Source organism: Pelobates fuscus, chromosome 5 (genome assembly GCF_036172605.1).
Source record: "Pelobates fuscus isolate aPelFus1 chromosome 5, aPelFus1.pri, whole genome shotgun sequence".
NCBI classification, from domain to species: domain Eukaryota; kingdom Metazoa; phylum Chordata; class Amphibia; order Anura; family Pelobatidae; genus Pelobates; species Pelobates fuscus.
The window spans coordinates 261,496,933-261,518,464 of NC_086321.1; the positions used below are offsets into that span (position 1 = coordinate 261,496,933).

At 37.5% G+C, this 21,532-nt stretch overlaps 1 protein-coding gene across 1 annotated transcript in view; it reads right to left on the reverse strand.

The window, feature by feature from the left end:
- The window catches only part of MUSK (muscle associated receptor tyrosine kinase), a 200,114-nt gene that overhangs the window by 134,880 nt on the left and 43,702 nt on the right, over positions 1-21,532 (reverse strand). Inside the window, exon 2 of the mRNA XM_063455267.1 lies at positions 12,085-12,211. Within this exon, the coding sequence (XP_063311337.1) occupies positions 12,085-12,211 (127 nt within the window). The remainder of the gene's footprint in view (positions 1-12,084; positions 12,212-21,532) is intronic.

A 21,532-nucleotide genomic window follows, 5' to 3' on the forward strand; every position in this document is an offset into this window, starting at 1 on the left:
CATTGTTTATTGCAAAAAGCCTGCAGGGACTTACTATACTCATCAGAAGAACTACATTAAGCTGTAGTAAGCTGTAGTTAAACTGATGACTATAGTGTCCCTTTAGAGTTGATTTATTCTTTACTGCAATAAAATAATTAAGCTGTAGTTTATTCACTTTGAAAAAGACCAGTTGAGTGCTCTTGTCCTTGGTATTATAGATATATGTGGATGACTATCCCAAATAAATAATAAATACAACTTTGACCTAATGTTTCTTATCATTGGGAAGGTATTTGGAGATGCCAACATTTTAATTCATCCCGATACTGTGTTAAGTCACATTTGCCGGGGTTTAACCGATTCCTTGCTCTACGACAATTTCTAAAATCAGAAGTGGTCATGGAGGCTGGAGTAAATTTTTAATTCTTTAATTAAGAGGATTTTGGCAATGTGACTACACCTTGTGAACACACAGCTTTCAGAACATGTTTAATATTCATTTAATGTATTAGGAAAATGATCAGATATTTAACTAACACACATGTGATGCTTGATCTGTTTAAAGGTTGTGTAGTTAATTGAGATAAATCTGATGCAGCATCTTTACTTATGTAGGAAATGCTCCAGCTGCTGGTGTGGTGGACACTTTTACTTGACTGTTTAGATAAGTCAACGGTGAGTAAACAGAAAATGTTCTGCTCAGCTGTTCTATGCAAGCACAATTTAGATAAACTCATTGGAAACACATCTACTCACTGACAAGTGCCAAAAATGTGTTTGATGAAGTTCTTTCATTTCTGTTTTTTCCATTGAATGAAAGCCTTTAAAACACACCATCGAAAAGGTGTGAAATGTACTGATGTTCCTATGCACATATGCTCTTATCCTAACTCCCCAATTGAGCGCAAAAAGCTGTGAAAACTGTAAAAATATTTACTTGGATGAGGAAAAATACAACTCTTTAACAGGGAAAGAAAAAACCCTCTGCATCCTTTCAGATTTGACAGGCCTGTATCTAAATACTGGCTGTGCCTGTGATCTTGAATATATTTGACTAGTTGACAGAAAAGCGTGTGTGGCCTTGAATTTCTATGTTTTTAAAAGCATCTCCATTAGAAGAAATATATATGTACCAGGCACCAAATTATGGGTGGTCTTAAAACAAGAAGCGAAATTAAGACAACTTTCTACCATGTGAATTTTATGTCCATATTAGTTAAATTATGCAAAGAACATAGTGGCTATATCAAGATTTGAGATCATTGTGATTTAACCATTTCGGAGCTAGTGATATATTTTTGTAGGGGTCAAGGAGTAATGATTTAACCGTGTAAGGCTGTACATGTGCGTGGCAATTCGATCTATACCATTATTTGTATATATGGTTTGACATCACTTATGTTTATGTATCTTTTGTGTGTATAATGCTTTATTCTTTCTGCATATGAAACGATTAGCATTATGAAAGCAATTCTGAAGTCACAAAGCAATAGTCTCCCAGTCATAAGAACAGTAGCAAATAGTAGCATTGCTGTGATGCCATATTCCATCCACTGATAGACCAGTTGGAGGCTAATTCCCACTGCAATTTCCATCTCAAACAAAATTGCTTCAACATATACAATAGAGAAAGTGTTCCTAAACATTTGTATATCTCATGTCCTTATGTAATGCAATGATCCTCATTTATTGTAATTCCATCATGTGCTGTATATAAGTATGTTCCTTCTATTCTCAATTTTGACCGGCAGTCATTTTTATTTATTACAACTTTAAAGGAACCATAGAGTGCTAGGAATACACACCTGTACTACTAATGATATAGTGCCCCTAGTGGTTGTCAGGAATGCAGCAACTAGAGGTGGATTTATCCCAGACATGTAAACATTGCAGTTTGCAAAAAAATGCATTTTTTTTACATTGCATGAATAAAAAGACAGGTCCACTTCATCCACACCACTTTATTGTTGAGCAAGCTTATATTGCTGTTGATCTTATTTGTTTTTATAATATGTAGACATTATCATAACTAATATATTTTATCCTTTGAAAATAAATGAGCTATGCATTACGTATGCCTTGACTTCCTACTAAGGATTTTGTGGTGGAGCCAGCGGAGAAAACTACATCCCAGAAATGTCTGCCTGAAATGCTCCCAAGTATTGCAAAATATTTTTTTTAACAGAAATATGTGAAGTGCCAGAATTATGATTCATGTCAAAGCTATATTAATTAGCAAAAACAATGCAAGCTGTAAGAGCATGCATACCATCTGCTAAATGGCCACCTGCTGAATAAAATTATCTAGCAGGAATAATTAATTATGTGGTAATAATAGCTATTTTTAGAATATTTTATAAATAAAATACATTTTGAATAGGTCAGCACTAAAATTGAAATGATTCAGGAAGACATAATTCACTACACTGAAGGGTCTATTATTGATATTTCACGTTATCTTAGAAGTTTAATCCAGAATGCATCCCTTTACAACCAAGTTGTTGTGTTTAAAAATATTAGCATAGCATTTTCTTAACCCCTTAAGACCGCAGCCAAATGTACACGTTGTGAACAGAGCAAAACATAAACAAAACCTGGCATTTGCGCTATATGTCTGTCCAACCGTAATTCACCTCTTTCATATTAAATGCACCCCCCTTATTATATATCATTTTATTCAGGGGAAACAGGGCTTTCATTTAACATCAAATATTTGGGTATAAAACACAATTTAATATGAATAAAATATTGAAAAATAGGAAAAAATAAGAATTTTTAAAAAATGTTTAGTTGTACGTGAAATTCTAACTGTGACTGTCATAATACTGTTTGCTTATACTGCAATAAAATACACATATTTGTATTCAGCGATGTCTCACGTGTAAAACAGTAACCCCTATATATAGGTTTTATGGTGTTTTAGAAAGTTACAGGGTCAAATATAGCATGTTACACTTTTCAGTTTTTTCACATTGAAATTCGCCAGATTGGTTACAATGCCTTTGAGACTGTATGGTAGCCCAGGAATGAGAATTACCAATATGATGGTATACCATTTGCAATAGTAGACAACCCAAGGTATTGCAAATGGGGTATGTCCAGTCTTTTTTAGAAGCCACTTGGTCACAAACACTAGCCAAAGTTAACGTTAATATTTGTTTGTGTGTATAAAATGCAAAGAACTAATTTGAACGCCAATTTTGGCCAGTGTTTGTGACTAAGTGGCTACTAAAAAAGACTGAACATACCCCATTTGCAATACCTTGGGTTGTCTACTTTTGCAAATGGTATGTCATCATGGGGGTAATTCTTATTCCTGGGCTACCATACGGTCTCAAAGGTAACATAACCAATCTGGCGAATTTCATTGTGAAAAAACTGAAACGCAAGCCTTATATTTGACTCTGTAACTTTTGAAAACACCATAAAACCTGTACATGAGGGGTACTGTTATACTCAGGAGACTTTGCTGAACACAAATATTTGTGTTTCAAAACAGTAAAAAGTATTCGAGCAATAAGATCGTCAGTGTAAGTGCCGTTTATGTGTGAAAAAATTCATAAAACTTCACTTTTACTGACGATATCATCGTTGTAATACATTTTACGGTTTTGAAAAACAAATATTTGTGTTCAGCGATGTCTCCTGAGTAAAACAGTACCACCCATGTACAGGTTTTATGGTGTCATGGAAAGTTATAGGGTTAAATATAGTGCTAGAAAATTAAATTCCCTATACTTTCGGCCTGGGTTGTCAGGCAGGTCCCGCAAATTGTAATTAATAAAATGACCTAATTATGTTAAATTATTATATAAACATATATGTAAAATTATTTTTTATATATATATATATATATATATATATATATATATATTATTATTATCAAAATACAGTTAGAACTTACACAATTACACATATATATATATTTTAATTATTTATTTTAATTATTTTTTTATATATATTTTTCAACGTATTTACATAATTTTTATTATATATAAATATATATATATATATATATATATAATTATATATTTAATCAATATCCTTCTACGTGTATTTTGATATTAATATATATATATATATATATATATATATATATATATATATTAATATTTAAATACACTTTGTGCATGTGTAAATGTGTGTGTGTGTGTATATATATATATATATATATATATATATATATATACTAAGATCATATATATATATATATATAATATAAATGATCTAAGTATATTTTATTTGTAACTGTAATTTTTTTTTTTTATTTATTTTAACTAATATTTTATTTTTATTACAGGAGAGCGGGCAGAGACAGTGTCAGCCAGTGATTTCACATCACTGGCTGACACACAGGATCAGTGATCACAGTGACTGCCTGTCACTGTGATCACCTCCTGCAGATTGGGTAATTGACCACAGGGGGAGTGCCTGGGTGGTACAAGCACTCCCCCTACCAATCTGCAGGGGGATCATTGCGCATGTTACATGTGTCAGCCATTAGGCTGACACATGTAACACTGATCGCAGTGAAAGGCTGTCACTGCGATCAGAGCGCTCTGAGATTGCAGTGACAGCTTGTCACTGCGATTTTAGACAGTGCAGATCACGGTCACTGACCCCCAGGGGGACTGCCTGGGGGGGCCAGGTATGTCCCTTGACCGCGATCTGCACAGGGGAAGCCGCCGGCCAAGTGTGTCAGCCGATTTGAAATCGGCTGACACACGGAAAATACTGATCGCAGTGACAGCCTGTCACTGCGATCAGAGACTGCAGATCGTGGTCACCGGCCACAGGGGGGGTCGTACTAGTACGCCCGCCGGCGTTTAGAGACAGCTCCTGTGGTGGCTCCTGTGTCTCTAAGTCCATTTACCACTCGGCCATTCAGTTTCACAGTCTGCCGGTGTTGCTGGTGATTATCCTGATGGGCGGCTTGCACCGGGTCGGCTTCGTGCAGGATGCCCCAGAATTCCTCCTGCTCTACACAGTGAGCAGCAGGCTGTGGTGGACGCTGATTCACGTTGGCTGGTCTCCTCCAGGACTGATCTTGATTGGCGCTGTTCAGTGGGCACTCTGGACGCTTGTGCCCCAACTGTTTGCACATAAAGCACCTGATGGGTTGTGAATAATCCCGGGCATTGAACTTGGACGGCTGCACATAATTATTTGTTGGTGGTATCGCTGGGGTGCGATGCACTGGGGGTTGGTAGGCTTTTGGAGTGGGAGTTGCTGCTGGTCGGTACTCCATTCTGGCAGGGACCTTGGTAACTGTACTGTCCAATTTGCGAGCAACGGTATATTCGTCTGCCAAACGGGCCGCCTCGGGTAGGGTAGAGGGTTTTCTATCTCTGACCCACTCCCGGACCCCGGCAGGCAATCTATCGAAGCAGTGTTCCAGTAAAAACACCTGCAGCACCTCTTCCCCAGTTACTGCTTGGCATCCTGCCATCCAGTGGGCTGCAGTACGGTGAACCCTGCAGGCCCATTCTACATAAGAATCACCAACCTGCTTGTTGGTTTCCCTGAAGCGTTGTCTGTAAGCTTCTGGGGTCACCGCATACCTGGCTAGGAGCACATCCTTCACTGCCCGGGAGCTGGTGATCTCCTCTTCTGGGATGGCCCGAAATGCTTCACTAGCCCACCCGGATAATTTCCCAGAGAGGATGGTGACCCATTCATCTGTGGGTACCTGGTGTAGGGCACACTGCCTTTCAAAGTCGGCCAGGAACCCATCAATTTCTCCTTCATTTTCAATAAAAGTTTTAAATGCAGCAAAGGGTACCTTTTTCCTTCCGAAATTGTTATTGGGTACCTCTGCTGCTGCAGCTCCTCTTCCCTGGAGCACCTGGTGTGCTGCTACTGCGGCTTGCACCCGTTCCACAATGTCTGCTGAGGGGTTGGGGCCAAAGTTTGCCAGCCTTATTTGTACTGCCCGGTTAAATTGTATTTCTTCGGGTGTTAAATCCAAACTGCTGGGCACATTAGCTCTCTCCATTCCCTGTGTTGCATCCATTTCCACTAGCAAAGCAATAATTTCACGTTTCTTTAAATTGCTTGCTGATCGTCCTCGGCGTTCTAGTATGTCCTTAAGAGTAGCACGTCTTAACTCTTCATACTGCATTTCTTTCCTTCAATTGGGCTGTGTAGCTGACCTTCTGTGCTGTGGGATTCATCCCGTCGCTTGCCACCAATTGTTAAGACACACTCAGTGTCTATAAGTAAAAGAGCCTTCCCCTCTCACCATATCAATTCTCCGTTCGTATAAATTGTAATCCACGAACCATAACCAGGGGAAGCGGTAATCTCCCGAATGGAATCCGTGAAGGGACTCCAGTTCCCGAACAGAACTCCACGAACTGCCGCTAGCAGCCGAACCACGACATCCACCAAGCGGCATACGTTTCCAATAAGCAGTCTCTAAGCATAGATAATAAATCCCCCCAATAACGAGACAGAAGCTCCGTATTGAGGGTCAAACAGGATCTGGCTTTACTGTGGGCTACCCGCCCGTATTTATGCGGGTCTTCCACTTGGTGGACACTCCCCTAGGGGACCAAATGGAAGACTGAAATTACAGAAGTACAGGAGGACATTCCAGACATACAGTCACAGACTTTTCCCACAATGCAATATGGTTCCCTCCCCTCTGCCCTGGAGATAATTGGGAAGAAATACAATTATCTCCAGGACAAAGACCCATCGCCATTTTAAATCTAAAACCAGAAAATACATAAAAATACATGACTTTTTAATAACTGTACATTTCACATCCACATCACATATCCCCAGATAGCCTGGATCTGAGTGCATATTATTGATGAATAGTGCTCAGATCCCATACGTATAGTTCAATCGCCATGGAGTCAAAGTTCTTACAGTCTTTCGGCAGGCGATTGACTCCATGGGAAGGCTATCTGGGTTAAGTACTTTCGTGTTCGTACGGGTTTGTCGAGACAGCCAGGCGACCCGTTGTTTCAGCGGTGTTCGGCAGAAAGAGTGTCTGTTTTTAGTTCCATGGAATCAGAGCCGAACACCGCTGGGCTTTCGTGCAGTTTAAAATGGCCGCTGCCTCGTGGTCGACATACTAACGATGGCCACCCTGAAGTCGGTTTAATTGAGAAGTGTCTGCGGTTAACCACAACGTTCTAATTGGGATCAAACCGTTAACCAGCAGCACACTTCTATTCTGGGTGGCCATCCGTTCGGTAGTTTTATTTGTTGCAAACAGTCATTCGTATGGCTGTGACATTGGAAACAGTCATTTACACGGACGGGAAGAAAATAGACGAATCCACCAAAATAGACAGACGGATGGTTCTGTCACATAAATGTTCCCTGATAATGATCTTTATGAATAATTTAATTAATAACAGATTACAATTAATTTTGCAATGATCCAGTTGTAGTTAATACAGGGAGCAAAGATGACAAATTCTGGATCGAGACAACACACTTGTCTATATGGACTATAATCCTTGGTCTATGACCAAACCTAAAACCCCCATAAAACAAAAACTAAATTTGAGGCAATGACAATCAGCCTCAGACTCTCAAAGATGACACAGTTTGCCTTTCTATACTTCACTGCTGAACCAGTAATAGCTTGCATTTGAAAATTGCCTACACTTGGGTAGGGAATAACCATTAGACCTGCATAGCAGTGCATGTCATCATGTACAAAAATCATTTTGCACACAATTATAAAATTACTCCAAATCAAGCAAAAAATTCAATTTTAAAAAGTAATTTCATCTGAATAATCAAGAAAACATTTATCTATAATCACTTGAATTTATGTGGAAAGATGATAATCTGGTATGTAAGTTTATGCAGGAGGTCAGTAAAGTGGTCTAAAAGCAGTTGTCCTTTAGTTTTAACACTGCAATGTAAAGCATTGCGATCTAGTCGATACAATAATGTTTACATAGCGAGGTTAAATATGCTTCTAGTGACTGTCTACTTGGTTCCCACAGCTAACCTCCAATAGAAGCACACCATTGCCATGCATGTGCATGTTTCTCTATGAGGAACATTGGATAGGACTTTTCAAAGCGTTGGTGTGATTTCCAGGGAGGCAGTTTGAGTGGTTGCAGGAACTTAATTTTGGTGTTTGAAGAAAGCCAAAACGAAATACTTCTTCCCCCCAATTTTTAAATTTAGTTTTAGGCGGGCCATGAATCTAGATAAAGAGAAAAACATTATAGTATTAGGAATACATATTTGTTTTTAGAGTTAGGAAGTGGAAATAATCAAATACTTCAATACCAATTCAATTAACATTCAAAACTAGCATAACAGCACTGTCTAAGGCTGGTAGAGGAGATTGTTTGGATGCTCTGAAGTCATCAATCAGTCGGACCTCCAAGTTGTGATATGGTCTGCTAAGATAATGTGCATCCTCACCCATCCTTCAGCTCAGGAGGGTGCCTAACATTTGCTGAACAGACTGTTATCTATAGCCGCTATCTTCTCTCCTCTTGCCATTTCCACTGCTTAGTATGGTCCCTCACATTCTGGAGACCTTTATTTAGTATTGTTATATTGCAACAGTTAGTTATCATGCAAGCTTTTTCCTAAGAAGAAGAATCTCATCCCATTTGAAATATATATTTTATCCACATTCATTATGCTGACACCTGACTCCACTCTGGAATCTCCTGTTCTTTAACATTGCTTGAAGCCCTTGAATAAAACTCTTTAAATAAAGATTACACAATAAACAATACTCACAGTCTGCTCAATGCTGGGCTTCATTTTCTGCATGAAACTCTTTTGTATTGCTGATGGAATTTGTCATGAGCAGAGAAGACTCTATACAGGTCATGGGAACTGACAAGTATGTTGAGGTAAATCAGATAAAAGCCAATGCCTGAAGAACATTGAATTGGATCGTACATACAGATAAAAGCAGTATTTTGGAATTATATGGTGGAGTAACTGAGGCTGTTGGAATTCTTCAGTTCTGTACCTTGTGTTTGATGGGTTAAGCTAATGTGAGGTTTAGAGTCTTTGATAAATTGCTTTGACAAGACCTAAACTATGTAAAATTGTTCTATTCAATCTCCCTGGCATTCATATGTGGTGACCTCATGCATTTGTTTTGCCATACAGAGCAGCTGCTTGGGGTTACCCACAAAGCCCGTGCATAAGCCTGTGTTTTAATATCAAAGAATATTAAACATATAATATATAATATACTGTGTGCTTCACTTATGGGTGGGCTATTTACTACTTTAGTTTAGAGTGCTTTTTTAAATATATTTGTCCATACACTTAAGCAATTTACTATAATATTTGTAGAAAAAAAGTAATAACTATTACCAGTGTGTAAATTAGAATAAACATTATTTTATAATTATGGCTAAAAATATATATTTTTTGTAATTTCTAATTACTCTTTAAGATTTAAGGGATTCATGAACTTTGTCTCAAGACTATTCTTTTTTTCCCTAACTTAAAAATAGAAGGCACAGACACAGGGTCTGGCTGGTCTGAAGTGCAGCCAGATATAATCCCCTGGGCTGTCCTGTTTTCAAGAGGTTGCGGTCTTTTAACCATTATTTCCTGATGTGGTCACATAATGTCTCCTGGAAACTGTACTGCATTCTATTAAAGGGACACCATAACACACACATTGTTATCAATATACAAGAGAAAATAATGAGCTTTCTTTATGATAATTTAAAATATGATAGTTTAAAATTCTGGTTCTTGCTTTCAAATCTCTACATAATGCTGCTCCCACCTATCTATCCTCCCTTATACACAAGTATGTCCAGTCTAGGCCCTTACGATCTGCTGAAGACTTATGTCTATCTTCTGTCCGTACTCCCACCTCTGATGCTCGCCTTCAAGACTTCTCGAGGGCTGCACCGTTCCTGTGGAACTCGCTTCCCTCCTCCGTTAGATGCTCACCCAGTCTCCACTCCTTCAAAAAATCATTAAAAACCCACTTCTTCATAAAAGCGTATCAATTAAACTGTTATTAGCTCCTGACTGATTCCTCTTCTGCAACTGTCACTAGTCTAATACTAATACTATCCTTACCTTTTTGTGTCATTTTACCCCACTCCATCTAGCATGTAAGCTAATTGAGCAGGGCCCTCAACCCCTCTGTTCCTGTGTGTCCAACTTGTCTGGTTACAACTACATGTCTGTTCGTCCACCCATTGTAAAGCGCTGCTGAACTTGATGGCGCCATATAAATATTATAATAATAATAATAATAATGATAAACATCCTTATAAAGTTAATTAGTTATTCACATTGTAACAGTTCATTTTCCTAGAATGCTAGGCAGACAATAATAACATAGCTCATATTCATACATTATTTGCTGCTTAAAAATACCTTTCAGACATGCACTTATATTTCACAAAACTTTATCCTTTCATCCTACCTATATTTATAAAAATGACTACAATAAATTGGCCACAGCAAAGGAGCACTCTCAGGATTTTCAGCAAAAAAATGTGTATTCACAGAATCAAAAAAATAAATACACACACACATATATATATGCACTGAAAAATAAATAAATATATTTTTTTAATTTATTTTTTTTAAATGTATCTATTTTTTTTTTTCAAAGGTCATAATACAATTGTGCTCAAAAGTTTGCATACCCTTGCAGAAATTGTGAAATTTTGGCATTGATTTTGAAAATAAGATTGATCATGCAAAAAAATTAGATGTCTTTTATTGAAGGATAGTGATCATATGAAGCCATTTATTATCACATAGTTGTTTGGCACCTTTTTAAATTATAATGATAACAAAAATCACCCAAATGACCCTGATCAAAGGTTTGCATACCCTTGAATGTTAAAGACAAACACGGTGACACACAGGTTAAAATGACAATTAAATGTTAATTTCCCACACCTGTGACTTTTTAAATTGCAATTAGTGTCTGTGTATAAATAGTCAATAAGTTTGTTAGCTCTCACGTGTATGTACTGAGCAGGCTAGATACTGAGCCATGGGGAGCAGAAAAGACAATATACTTATACAGGTGGAGCGCAAACTCAGTTCCAGACTCTCAGAAAGATCTTGAGATTACTTCAACTCAGATGTATATAGAAATAGAAAACATTTAATAGTGAAGCACAGCAACACTTAAATACATTTATTATACACACTAGACATAAAACACTCCTATCCACATCAAAGGGTTGGAGTCCTTGACATAACAGTAATAGCGAAAAAAATAGCTTAGTGGTCCCCCTGCCCGGGCTAGATTAACACAGCAGCCGGCTTCCACACATCCTCCACGGATAGGTACTTGCGGTCTCCAGTGACTACGAGCGTCGGCTTGGGGTCTTTCGGGTGCTTGAATAGCTCCGCCCACTTTTGCGTCAATACGTAACCTACGTGGTTACGTCACTGCGTCGTCTACGCGTTTCGCCGTAAAGCTTCCTCAGGACGTCAATCAGTGATACAACAGTCCCTTGCAAGTCCACTATTTAAAGCAATCCTCTTGCACTCTATTGGGTGAGTGCAAACAACCTCATTTGCATAGGTGCCGCTATACATGAAAGTCCAATGAGCGGTCACTACTATGAAAAAATTGGTTACAAAGATTATAACAGTGTTTAATTAATGGCATTCTCCATTTTGCCAATGTAACTTATATCTGGGACTGAGAGTTAAATGTTTAGGTAGTGTCCCAGATATAAGTTACATTGGCAAAATGGAGAAAGCCATTAATTAAACACTGTTATAATCTTTGTAACCAATTCAAGATGCAGACTTGTAATCCATTCAAGATGCAGACTTTTTTTAAGAGTAAACCTATGGAACCTATGTGTCCGCGAATATTTTTTTTTGATTCTATAACATATTGAGGTATTTTTAGTTTCCCTTATCTGAGAGATACCATACTATTGATCAATTTCTGCTACTGGTGAGTGCCATTCCTACTTTGGATTTCAACAAATGTAGTATTTGACCTAAAGATTGCATTTGTGATTTATCTATAATATTTGCTACTTGCATTGTGTACATTTTCTGTGTAAGCAAAGTACAAAATCATTATCCAATAAAAAAAAAGGAAAAAAAAAACGACTTATCTACTTATAGAAAGAGTTTTCTTATACAGACCTAATAGGAATGTTATTACGTGTCCATGTGATCTCTGACTGGGGATATGAATCGACAGCACACATAAAAGTAGCAACTTCTTCCACCAAGGCATCCAGTGTCTCAAGGGGGGTGGTGATGAAAGGAGCTGGGGGGAAAAGAAAAGGTTCCATCATTTCTGAACAATACAGTGTCACATTTACCCCTGCTGTGTTATAGATGTATAGAGATATGTGGATGTAAATATCAAAGTGACTATACTCCTTGTTCCATAACTCTTTAATACATATTAACGAAATGGAATTTTGAGTCGAAGTTATTCTTTATAAAAATACTTTTGTTAACAAGTTCAAAGGTACCAAGATTATGTTTTACACAGTGTTCTTTCAGATGCATAGTTGGGCTTTTGCAATAATTTTCAAAATCAAAATAGAAAAATACAGTTATTTTCTCTATTTTGTAATAGATTTTATGACCATAATAGGCTTAGTAGATCTCTTTACTGAAACACAATTTGGTAATCTCTAAATCCTGGATCATTGGTAGTCTTTGAGGACTGACTTCATATGACCTAACATAGACCAATAATCTCCAATTGAGTCCTGTTCCAGCCTCCACTTGTTTAGGACGTAGGTATTGCCACATTGTGTTCTGCTGAGGACAACCACACAAATGGGAATAGTCCTTTAAACTATATTAGCTATACATCAAAGAAAGTGATAAAATAACTGTTTTTGTGCGAGCAATAAAACATTAAAGGGACAGTCTAGCCACGAGTATGCATCTTAAAATGCAAGGGCTCCAAATCTGTCCCAGTGTGTGTAGAAACAACCAGGAGAATTAGAGGTGCATGTTAACGTTTTGAGATCCCTAATAAAGACAATGGTTTTGTATGCCAAAAGGAATCAATAGTTTCATATACACACTATGCACAAGGAAAGCAGAAGATACAGTAATTGTATTTGGTAATCATTTGGCAATGCATTTCAGTGGACAATTGTACAGTTGAAATCATTTTATTGCATGCAAATAAATGAAAGACTGTAATCTCTATAAATAAAGCTGTTTCATTTATTGTGTTCCATTTATTCTGAATCGTAATAAATCCAACAACATCGAAACCCCTTCTGGTTTGTGTGTATAAACTGGTGGTTTGTTACATGACCACTTAAGAATTTGGATACTTAGTGATGTAATCCCTTTGAAAAAAATCCAAATACAATACATTTATGATATTTTCTTTTTGCCAAATTCCAAATCACACAATTTAAGTAAATTCCTGGCCGCTGACAATTATTTAATCTTAGCTGACCCTTAGCAAGGCAAGGCGACCTTTATTATTATGGTAAAAGAACAGAATATAGAAAGAAAAATATAAAGGGCGTTGCAGTGTAATGGATAATTATTTAGTTATACTACTGTCAAGAATATAGATTACTGTTACATTAAAAGGTTTCAGTCCACTTACTGGTTTATACATAGAAATAATGAAAGAAAGGTCTGTGATGTTTAAAATGCTGTTAGTATTTATATTGGAAATAAGGTATGTTCACTGGACAACAGATTTGGTGCAAACAAACCTGGTTTGCAAAATGTGGACAGCATTAATTATGTTTGTATAGTTTTCTTCTCATTGGATCTGTTTGAAATGATGGCAAGTGGGCACTGCATTTTTTTTTTTTACATTCTGTAATGCAATTCTACAACTGTTGAGGCTACTCATGGGAAATGTGAACTTTGTCATTTGGGCCAGAAGTGGTGAAAAAAATTGATGAATGGGTTAAAGGCTCCACTTTTGAGTCTGTATCACCAGAGGATTTCCCTCAGTTAGTAAGCAGAAAGTGGGTGAAAATAATCTACAAGTGGGCAAGTGAATTAGGTAGAGATTAATAAGAGGGATGGAAACATATAAACCAGCTCAATAACTGATACACTGACAGGATTTATACCCTCTAGTCATAAGTATGTGTTTGTGGGATCTATTTCATTGGGGGTTCCACCACTGAAAATAGGGGGTGGACTGATAATTTTAATATGAAACCTCATGACTCAATATATTGTCACAAGACACGTATGCAACAAGCATAATAAACACCATATTCTACTTCTTACTTTAATCACAGTTAGAGGCAGTGATAAAATGGCTAACCTCACCCAAAGGCGAGGAGCACCCTTGGCTTTAGAGCATTTCAGGTTTACCATATCCACACCTCCAATATCTTAATTTCTATCCCTAGAATGTATGCTTTAAACAATCAAAAAATCTTACAATATAAATTATAAAATAAATATATTAGAAATGCAGCAATGTTACCTTTGCAACCACATAGTGTAGGTTATTTGTCTAGTGTACAAATGGTTGCACCTCATAAAATGTTTAAGTCTATTCACTAATCCGCTAATTGACAATTAAGTTGCACATATGACATCTAAATAACTTAGAAATAATACTAGATATGGTACTGATGACTGCACATGTGGAAGTGGGGTTACATAAGGGTGAGTATGGTAGCGTTTATCTGTAGCATCTATAACATCTATAACAAAAATTAAAGGACCACTATATGCACCCAGACCACTTCAGCTTAATGAAGTTGTCTGGGTGCCTGGTCCAGCTAGGGTTAACCCTTTTTTCTATAAACATAGCAGTTTCAGAGAAACTGCTATGTTTATATTTGGGTTAATCCAGCCTCTAGTGGCTGTCTCATTGACAGCCGCTAGAGGTGCTTGCGTGCTTCTCACTGTGAAAATCACAGTGAGATGACACCAGTGTCTATAGGAAAGCATTGTAAATGCTTTCCTATGAGACTGGCTGAATGCGCGCGTGGCTCTTGGCGCGCATGCGCATTCAGCTGAAGAGGAGGAGAGGAGGCGGAGAAGAGGAGGAGAGCTCCCCACCCGACGCTGGAGAAAGAGGCGGGAGCCCGGCGGGAGGGGGTCCCTGAGGGTGGGGCACCCTCAGGGCACTATAGTGTCAGGAATACGAGTATGTTTTCCTGGCACTATAGTGGTCCTTTAAATGTCATTGATAAGTTCTCTGCAACCACTCAACTAATAAACATAATGAACTTGGGTTTTATAAGGATTTGTCACTTAATCTCAGTACTTCACCATATTATTATTATTTTTTATGGTGAATGGAAAACGTTGTAAAGGCATTTCTTACTCCTTTTTTTTCTGTACTGTTATAAATATATATAACTAACTCAATATAAGATTAGAACATGTTAGATTATTCATAAGGATCAATATTAAAACCATTGGTTACCTAAGATAGCATCACAACATGGATTCTTTATTATTTTTGGCATGCGTATTGTTACAAACAGGCATATACAGGCATTTAAAACCAAAATAAAATCGGAAGATTTGTAATGTCTCAGCAGAGTAGGATATGCCCAGTAGTGTCAAAATAGCTAAACTAGAGGAGATCCATAGTGTAAAGAACAGGACTGTTAATTAAGTGCAGTTATTATCCCCCTAGGAGAGCCTGGAAAGGCAGTGGTATTAATAGCAGGCCCAGAAACCCTTAGAATCCTACATTTGGACATGAGACCCAGAGAGTCCCCCTATGCAGCCAGCTTAGCCGTTGCCCTGGAGGGGGAGGTTGCAATCAGGCATTATGGAGAGGATCTTTTATCTGATTTTAAGTGGAGCAACGATATGTTTTTAGTCACCGCCGACGTCACCTCCCTATATACAGTGATCGAACACCTGCAGGGATGTGAAGCTGTACAATTTTCGTTAGCTACATACTCAGAGTTCAAGAATGACCAAATTGATTTTTTAATCCAATGCATCATTTTTATCCTTACCCATAACTATTTTTGGTGTGATGAACGTTTTTTTCTCCAGATAGAAGGTACAGCCATGGGGACACGATTTGCGCCTAGCTACGCTAATTTATTCATGGGTAAGTGGGAAGAAGAATACGTATGGACCCACTGCCCATTTGGCGCAAATCTGTCCCTATGGCGTAGATATATCGACGACTGCTTCTTCATATGGAAAGGGAGTTTAGAGTCTTTAGAGGAATTCAAAATCTACCTCAACCATAACCCCTACCACTTGCAATTCACTTTTAATCATTCTAAAGAACAGATCGAGTTTTTAGATCTAAACATCTATATTGAGGAAGGAAAAATCCATACGAAAACTTTTAAAAAGAATGTTGATTGCAACAGTTTTATTCCTTTTAACAGTCACCACAAACCCACATGGTTAAGGAACATTCCTCAGAACCAGTTTAGGAGAGTCAGGAGGAACTGCTCCAAAACTGATGTATGCAGAAACCAAATGGAAGAAATGAAGACAAGATTTGCAAACAAAGGATATCCTGCAACACTATTAGGAGAAGCCATGGAGAAAGCACTATCTGTCCCAAGAGAAGACACTTTATGTGAAAGAAACAGAACCTTGGAAACACACACTTTGGCACCCACTTTTATCACGAAATATAACCACCAAGCACCGAAAATACAGAAGATTCTGAAAAAACACTGGGGAATCCTTAAAAGTGACTCAACCCTTTCTAAAATCCTTGATCACCAACCACAGATCATATTCACAAGAGCCCCTAACCTCCAACTCATGTTGGCACCCACTATCAAACCCCCAAATATCACCAGAGGCCAGAACCTCACTCATGGATTCACAAGGTGCAAGAAATGTCTAGCATGCAAAAATAATCCTACAATGAGAGAAGTAACCACCAGATTCACTTCATCGATTAATCAAGAGGAATATGACCTGAAAAGCAGAATGAACTGTAACACTGCAGGAGTCATCTATCTTATCACCTGTCCGTGTCTGAAACAATATATTGGACGCACAAAGAGACCACTGAAAGTACGCATTGCTGAGCACATTAGGAATGTCAAAAAGGGACTTTTAACACACAACCTCTCAAAGCATTTTAAGGAAAAACATGGGGGAGACCCTACAGGTCTAGAGTTTCTTCCTATAGAAAAAGTTAATGTCCATTGGAGAGGAGGTAGCATTGACAAGTTATTAGACCAGACAGAAGCAAAGTGGATCTTCGAATTAGACACCCTAGTCCCCAAAGGATTGAATATAGACTTTGAGTTACATGCATTCCTCTAGTCTGATATTATACACTTAGATATTTTTTATATCCACCTCCTATCTTGGATACACTACACTATGCACTTATCACTTTCCTATACGGCACTTGAATTAATGTTCTATTATCTTGCATATTCCACTCATTTCTCTCAATTTTTATTCTCATATTTTTATATTTATATTTATATTTTTATATATTTATATTTATATTTCTAAACCGTATTATTTATTTACTGACTACTAACCAATGTTTTTCATTTCCATTTTCATTTTCATTTCTATTTTATTTTCATTTTTATTCTCACTTTAAGATCATATATTATATATTATATTTTATCCCATTTCATTATATATTATTTGATTATGGATATAGGGTTGTTTATGTATATTTTCCCTATCTCCATGCACATTTTAATAGATTTTTATTATATGGCATTAAGCACTTTCTCCAAACCATTATGTAAGAACTGGTTCTATCATTGTTCCCTATATGTATAAGGATTTCAACATTAGGATATGTTAAGGCATGTTATTCATCCATTAGTATCTGTCTAGATCCATCTCTATTTGATCTATTTTATTATTATTATTTTTCCCTCTTTTACTGTCTTGAGAATTTACACAAATATTAACAAGAACAATATTGTATCAGTATTATCGTTATTAAGTTGTATAAATAGGAGGTATTATACTATGTAACTTTTAAATATCAAGAAACACACAGTTCATACAATTGAATTGACATATAACTGAATTGGCAATTAAGTTTAAATTTGTATACAATTATGTTACAACTTGTACTTTATAGATAACATGCATCGGAATTTATGTGAAATCTAGATGTTATACATAGACTGATGTTTATTTCCAAGTCTTTTTAATCAATGAGTATGTAATGTACAATCATAAGGTTTTATTATCAATTACAAGCATGCATATAAAAGAAATCAGGAAGCAATGGTCCACATCCCGTCTCTGAAGAAGTAGGGCATCCTCCTACGAAACGCGTTAGACATAGTGAATTACCAGGACTGAGATCAAGCATACAGAGTGTTTGCCAGCAGAGGTCCGTATCCGCACAGAACCATTGGCGCATCTACTGAGTGGAGCCGTTTGCAGAGCACGTCCCTTGGAGAGAGATCCTTATCGGGACGCACACAGAGAATCACGCCGTCCTTACCGGCAGCAGGATTTCAAACGCTCATTGGCCGAAAACAATCCACATCAATCCCAGCCATACCCAAAGGTTTCTGCACTTTTCTGAGCCTCATTAGACTGGTAATCACTGTATGAACTGTTCCTGGATTATATTTTTAACTTTTTACCAATAAACAGTTTTTTGTCATAAGTATCCAGTTTGTACCATTGCTTTCCACTTTTAGTGATACAGATTTGTATTACTTTAGCATTCAGTCCCCTATACTGTATTGCTATAATATATATATATATATATATATATATATATATATATATATATATATATATATATATATATATATATACATTTTACTGCATCTTTGAAATATACAAAGTATAACAATTGGAGCGAATATCCACTACCCTGCTCTATATCAGGGATAGAGATATTTGCACTGCACATATCATCGGTTGCATTCTATTACTCCCCTTTTTTTTGTTTTATACTATTATTTTTATTCCATTGTATTTTATTTTCTGTTTTTTTTTTTATTTATTTGTTGCTATTAGATTCATCTTCTGTTTTTACCTTTCACTCCTTCGATTTTACTTCTATCTTTGTATTTAGATCTGCAGCATATACCAATTTGGTTTTCTTAAAGGCATAGTACGCATTTTTATATCTCCATTTTTATATCTCTATTCTTACACCTTCTATTACACTTAGCCAATATCACAGGTTAGCTCCTGGTATCTGCATACTACAGCAGAGTGCTTTCTTTATTTATAGGTTTTAGTGAATCCCTATTTTCCAGTTTTGAGCGACCTAGTGTTAGTCAGACTCCCTCTCCCCTGGGCATTACATTAGGTATACCAGAATCTTTTATTCACATTATGGAGAGGAATGTCCGGACATACAAGGTAGGTGCTTGCAGACTCTGCAGAGGCCTAGGAAATGTTGGATGTCCCACAGTTACTGCAGCTCTCTATGGAGACCCCGGGTTGTGCGTTAGGGACTTTGTTACAGGCCTTTGTGCCACCTTGCACTTGTGTGAAGTACGCTTTCTGTTCTGCTGCCCTTCAGGAGTTCTCACCACATGTGGAGCCATGGACTCTCGAAAGGGATCCCGATGAGCAGTAGCTGTTGGCTGCGGGGGAGCAGATGGATCCTGCATTCAAAATTCCACCAGAAGTTAAGGAATAGCACATCCAGCCAGGTAAGTATATCTCTGGAATCATCGCTGGTAGGTGGGAGCCCTGTAGCCTCCACCATATTAGGTAGGCTGCGGGCTCAGCAGGATGTGCTCGTAGTCGAGGCTTCAGCGGCAGTGGTTTGAGGGGGGGGGGGGATCTGTGATCAGCCCCGGCTGTGCAAAGCCGGGGGGGGGGGAGTGGGACACTTTTACATCTACAAGATATCATCTACAACTCCAGCCCGCGCCTGCACCAGGCCGCATTTGCCCTTATGGGACCAACAAGCTTTCATTGAACAGCTGACCTCCTCCCCATGTTGCAGGTAAATCAGGTGGCATGGACTTCGTTAGGTTCATGAAATAAAAGTCTAGACTGTGCATTTGGTAAATGAAAAATTTAACAAATCTTTATTAGCATTGTATCTAAAAAATAAATGTATGGAGTTTGGTCACTGACTAAGGAATGCATAGTTTTTACTAAAGTTGTAAGTAAATAGATTTTAACTGTAAGGCCAAGACAGCCAAAATGAAAACAGAACTGCCTTGAAGAATTCTTTTAAATAAATTATTTCATCTTCAATTTTTAATTTCACTTTAAATTCCCATTCATTCTTTTACTCAGCAACATGTCATTTAAAGTGACACATCGTGGGGGCGTGTCCTGAACCTTGCCGCAAGCAGACGCATGCTGTGAGTGCTCTGCACGGCAAAGGCCAAATTCTGAGCAATTGGGACCCAAAATCCTAATTTGATCACTACCGGGCATATCATGTCACAGGCCAAATCCAAGAGTTTCACGGAGACATCAGAAAAAGCACAATTCTTTGTGCCGCAAGCGGGACAAAGTAAAATGCCGGCCCCTCAAAATATGGCCCAAGATGGCGCAGAAGAGGAACTGGAAAGCTTGCAGGCCTCTCCACTCCTGGACTCCCCACTGACTATAGCCTTAAGCTGGCTGATATGGAGGACAGAGGCCATCGGAATTACCTCTGACTCAGAGGCATCAAAGAAACAGTGAGCATGAATGACCTCTCTCTATTTGTGGCAGAGCTACTCCACGCCATTGCGCCTGAGCTGCACAGGGACCTATTGCTCCTGGACCATGTACACTGTGGGGATATTTATGGGATGATAATAGTAAACAGTTGAGAATTGCCCACTATTTCAGTTCTCAGATCCCAAAGATCGTTATCGTATAAGTGAAATGTATTCCATATAAATAAAATCACAATTTGTTATAAAAATAGATACAATTTATTGTGACAATTTAAATAATAATAATAATATGTAACATGCGTGATAATAATCAATGAAGATTTAGTATAACATGGTATGCAATACAATGGTAATACACATTCCAATGGTTAACATAGCAATTTTTAAACAAGATTTATGACGGTGTTTCACAGAGCTTGCAGCGTAAGGCCATACAACTTAGCTAACAGTTAGAATAACCCTTTCAATGCTGGTTAGACCTCCTAGGTAATTAAGACCTATTCTCATGTAATTTTAAATAAAATAACATTTAAACCAGCTCATTAGTCATTTCCTGGAACCATCCAATAAGAGTAATCTACCATGTTCTATAAGCAGAATTTTAACTTGCCTAAACAGATATTTTATCTTATTTTAGAGCAAATCAATACACCTGGATAAATATCACGATATGCTAACATGTGATAAATCACATAAATACATCATTATTCTAATTCCATCTGCAGAATGGAATGGTTATAACTATATACTTCTTAGTTAACTAAGATTTCTAAATAGCGAAATCTGATCGTGATTTATCCAGTCATATATCATGCTATTAGAAATGTTTTAATTAATTAAGATTATTAAATGAAACCAGTATAATTACCAGTTGAGTAGACATTCTCATCAGATGTTCTCAGGTAGCTAAGTGTTAAGGAATGTTTCTTTCTCGCTCCGACTCTGCTTTTCTTTCTCAGCCTGCTTCCGACTCTTTGACTTTTCCCCCCGACTGCTCACTCCTTTGCTTCCTCTCCCTCTTCCCTTTGTCTTAACTTTTTTAAAGGGAAACATTCTCT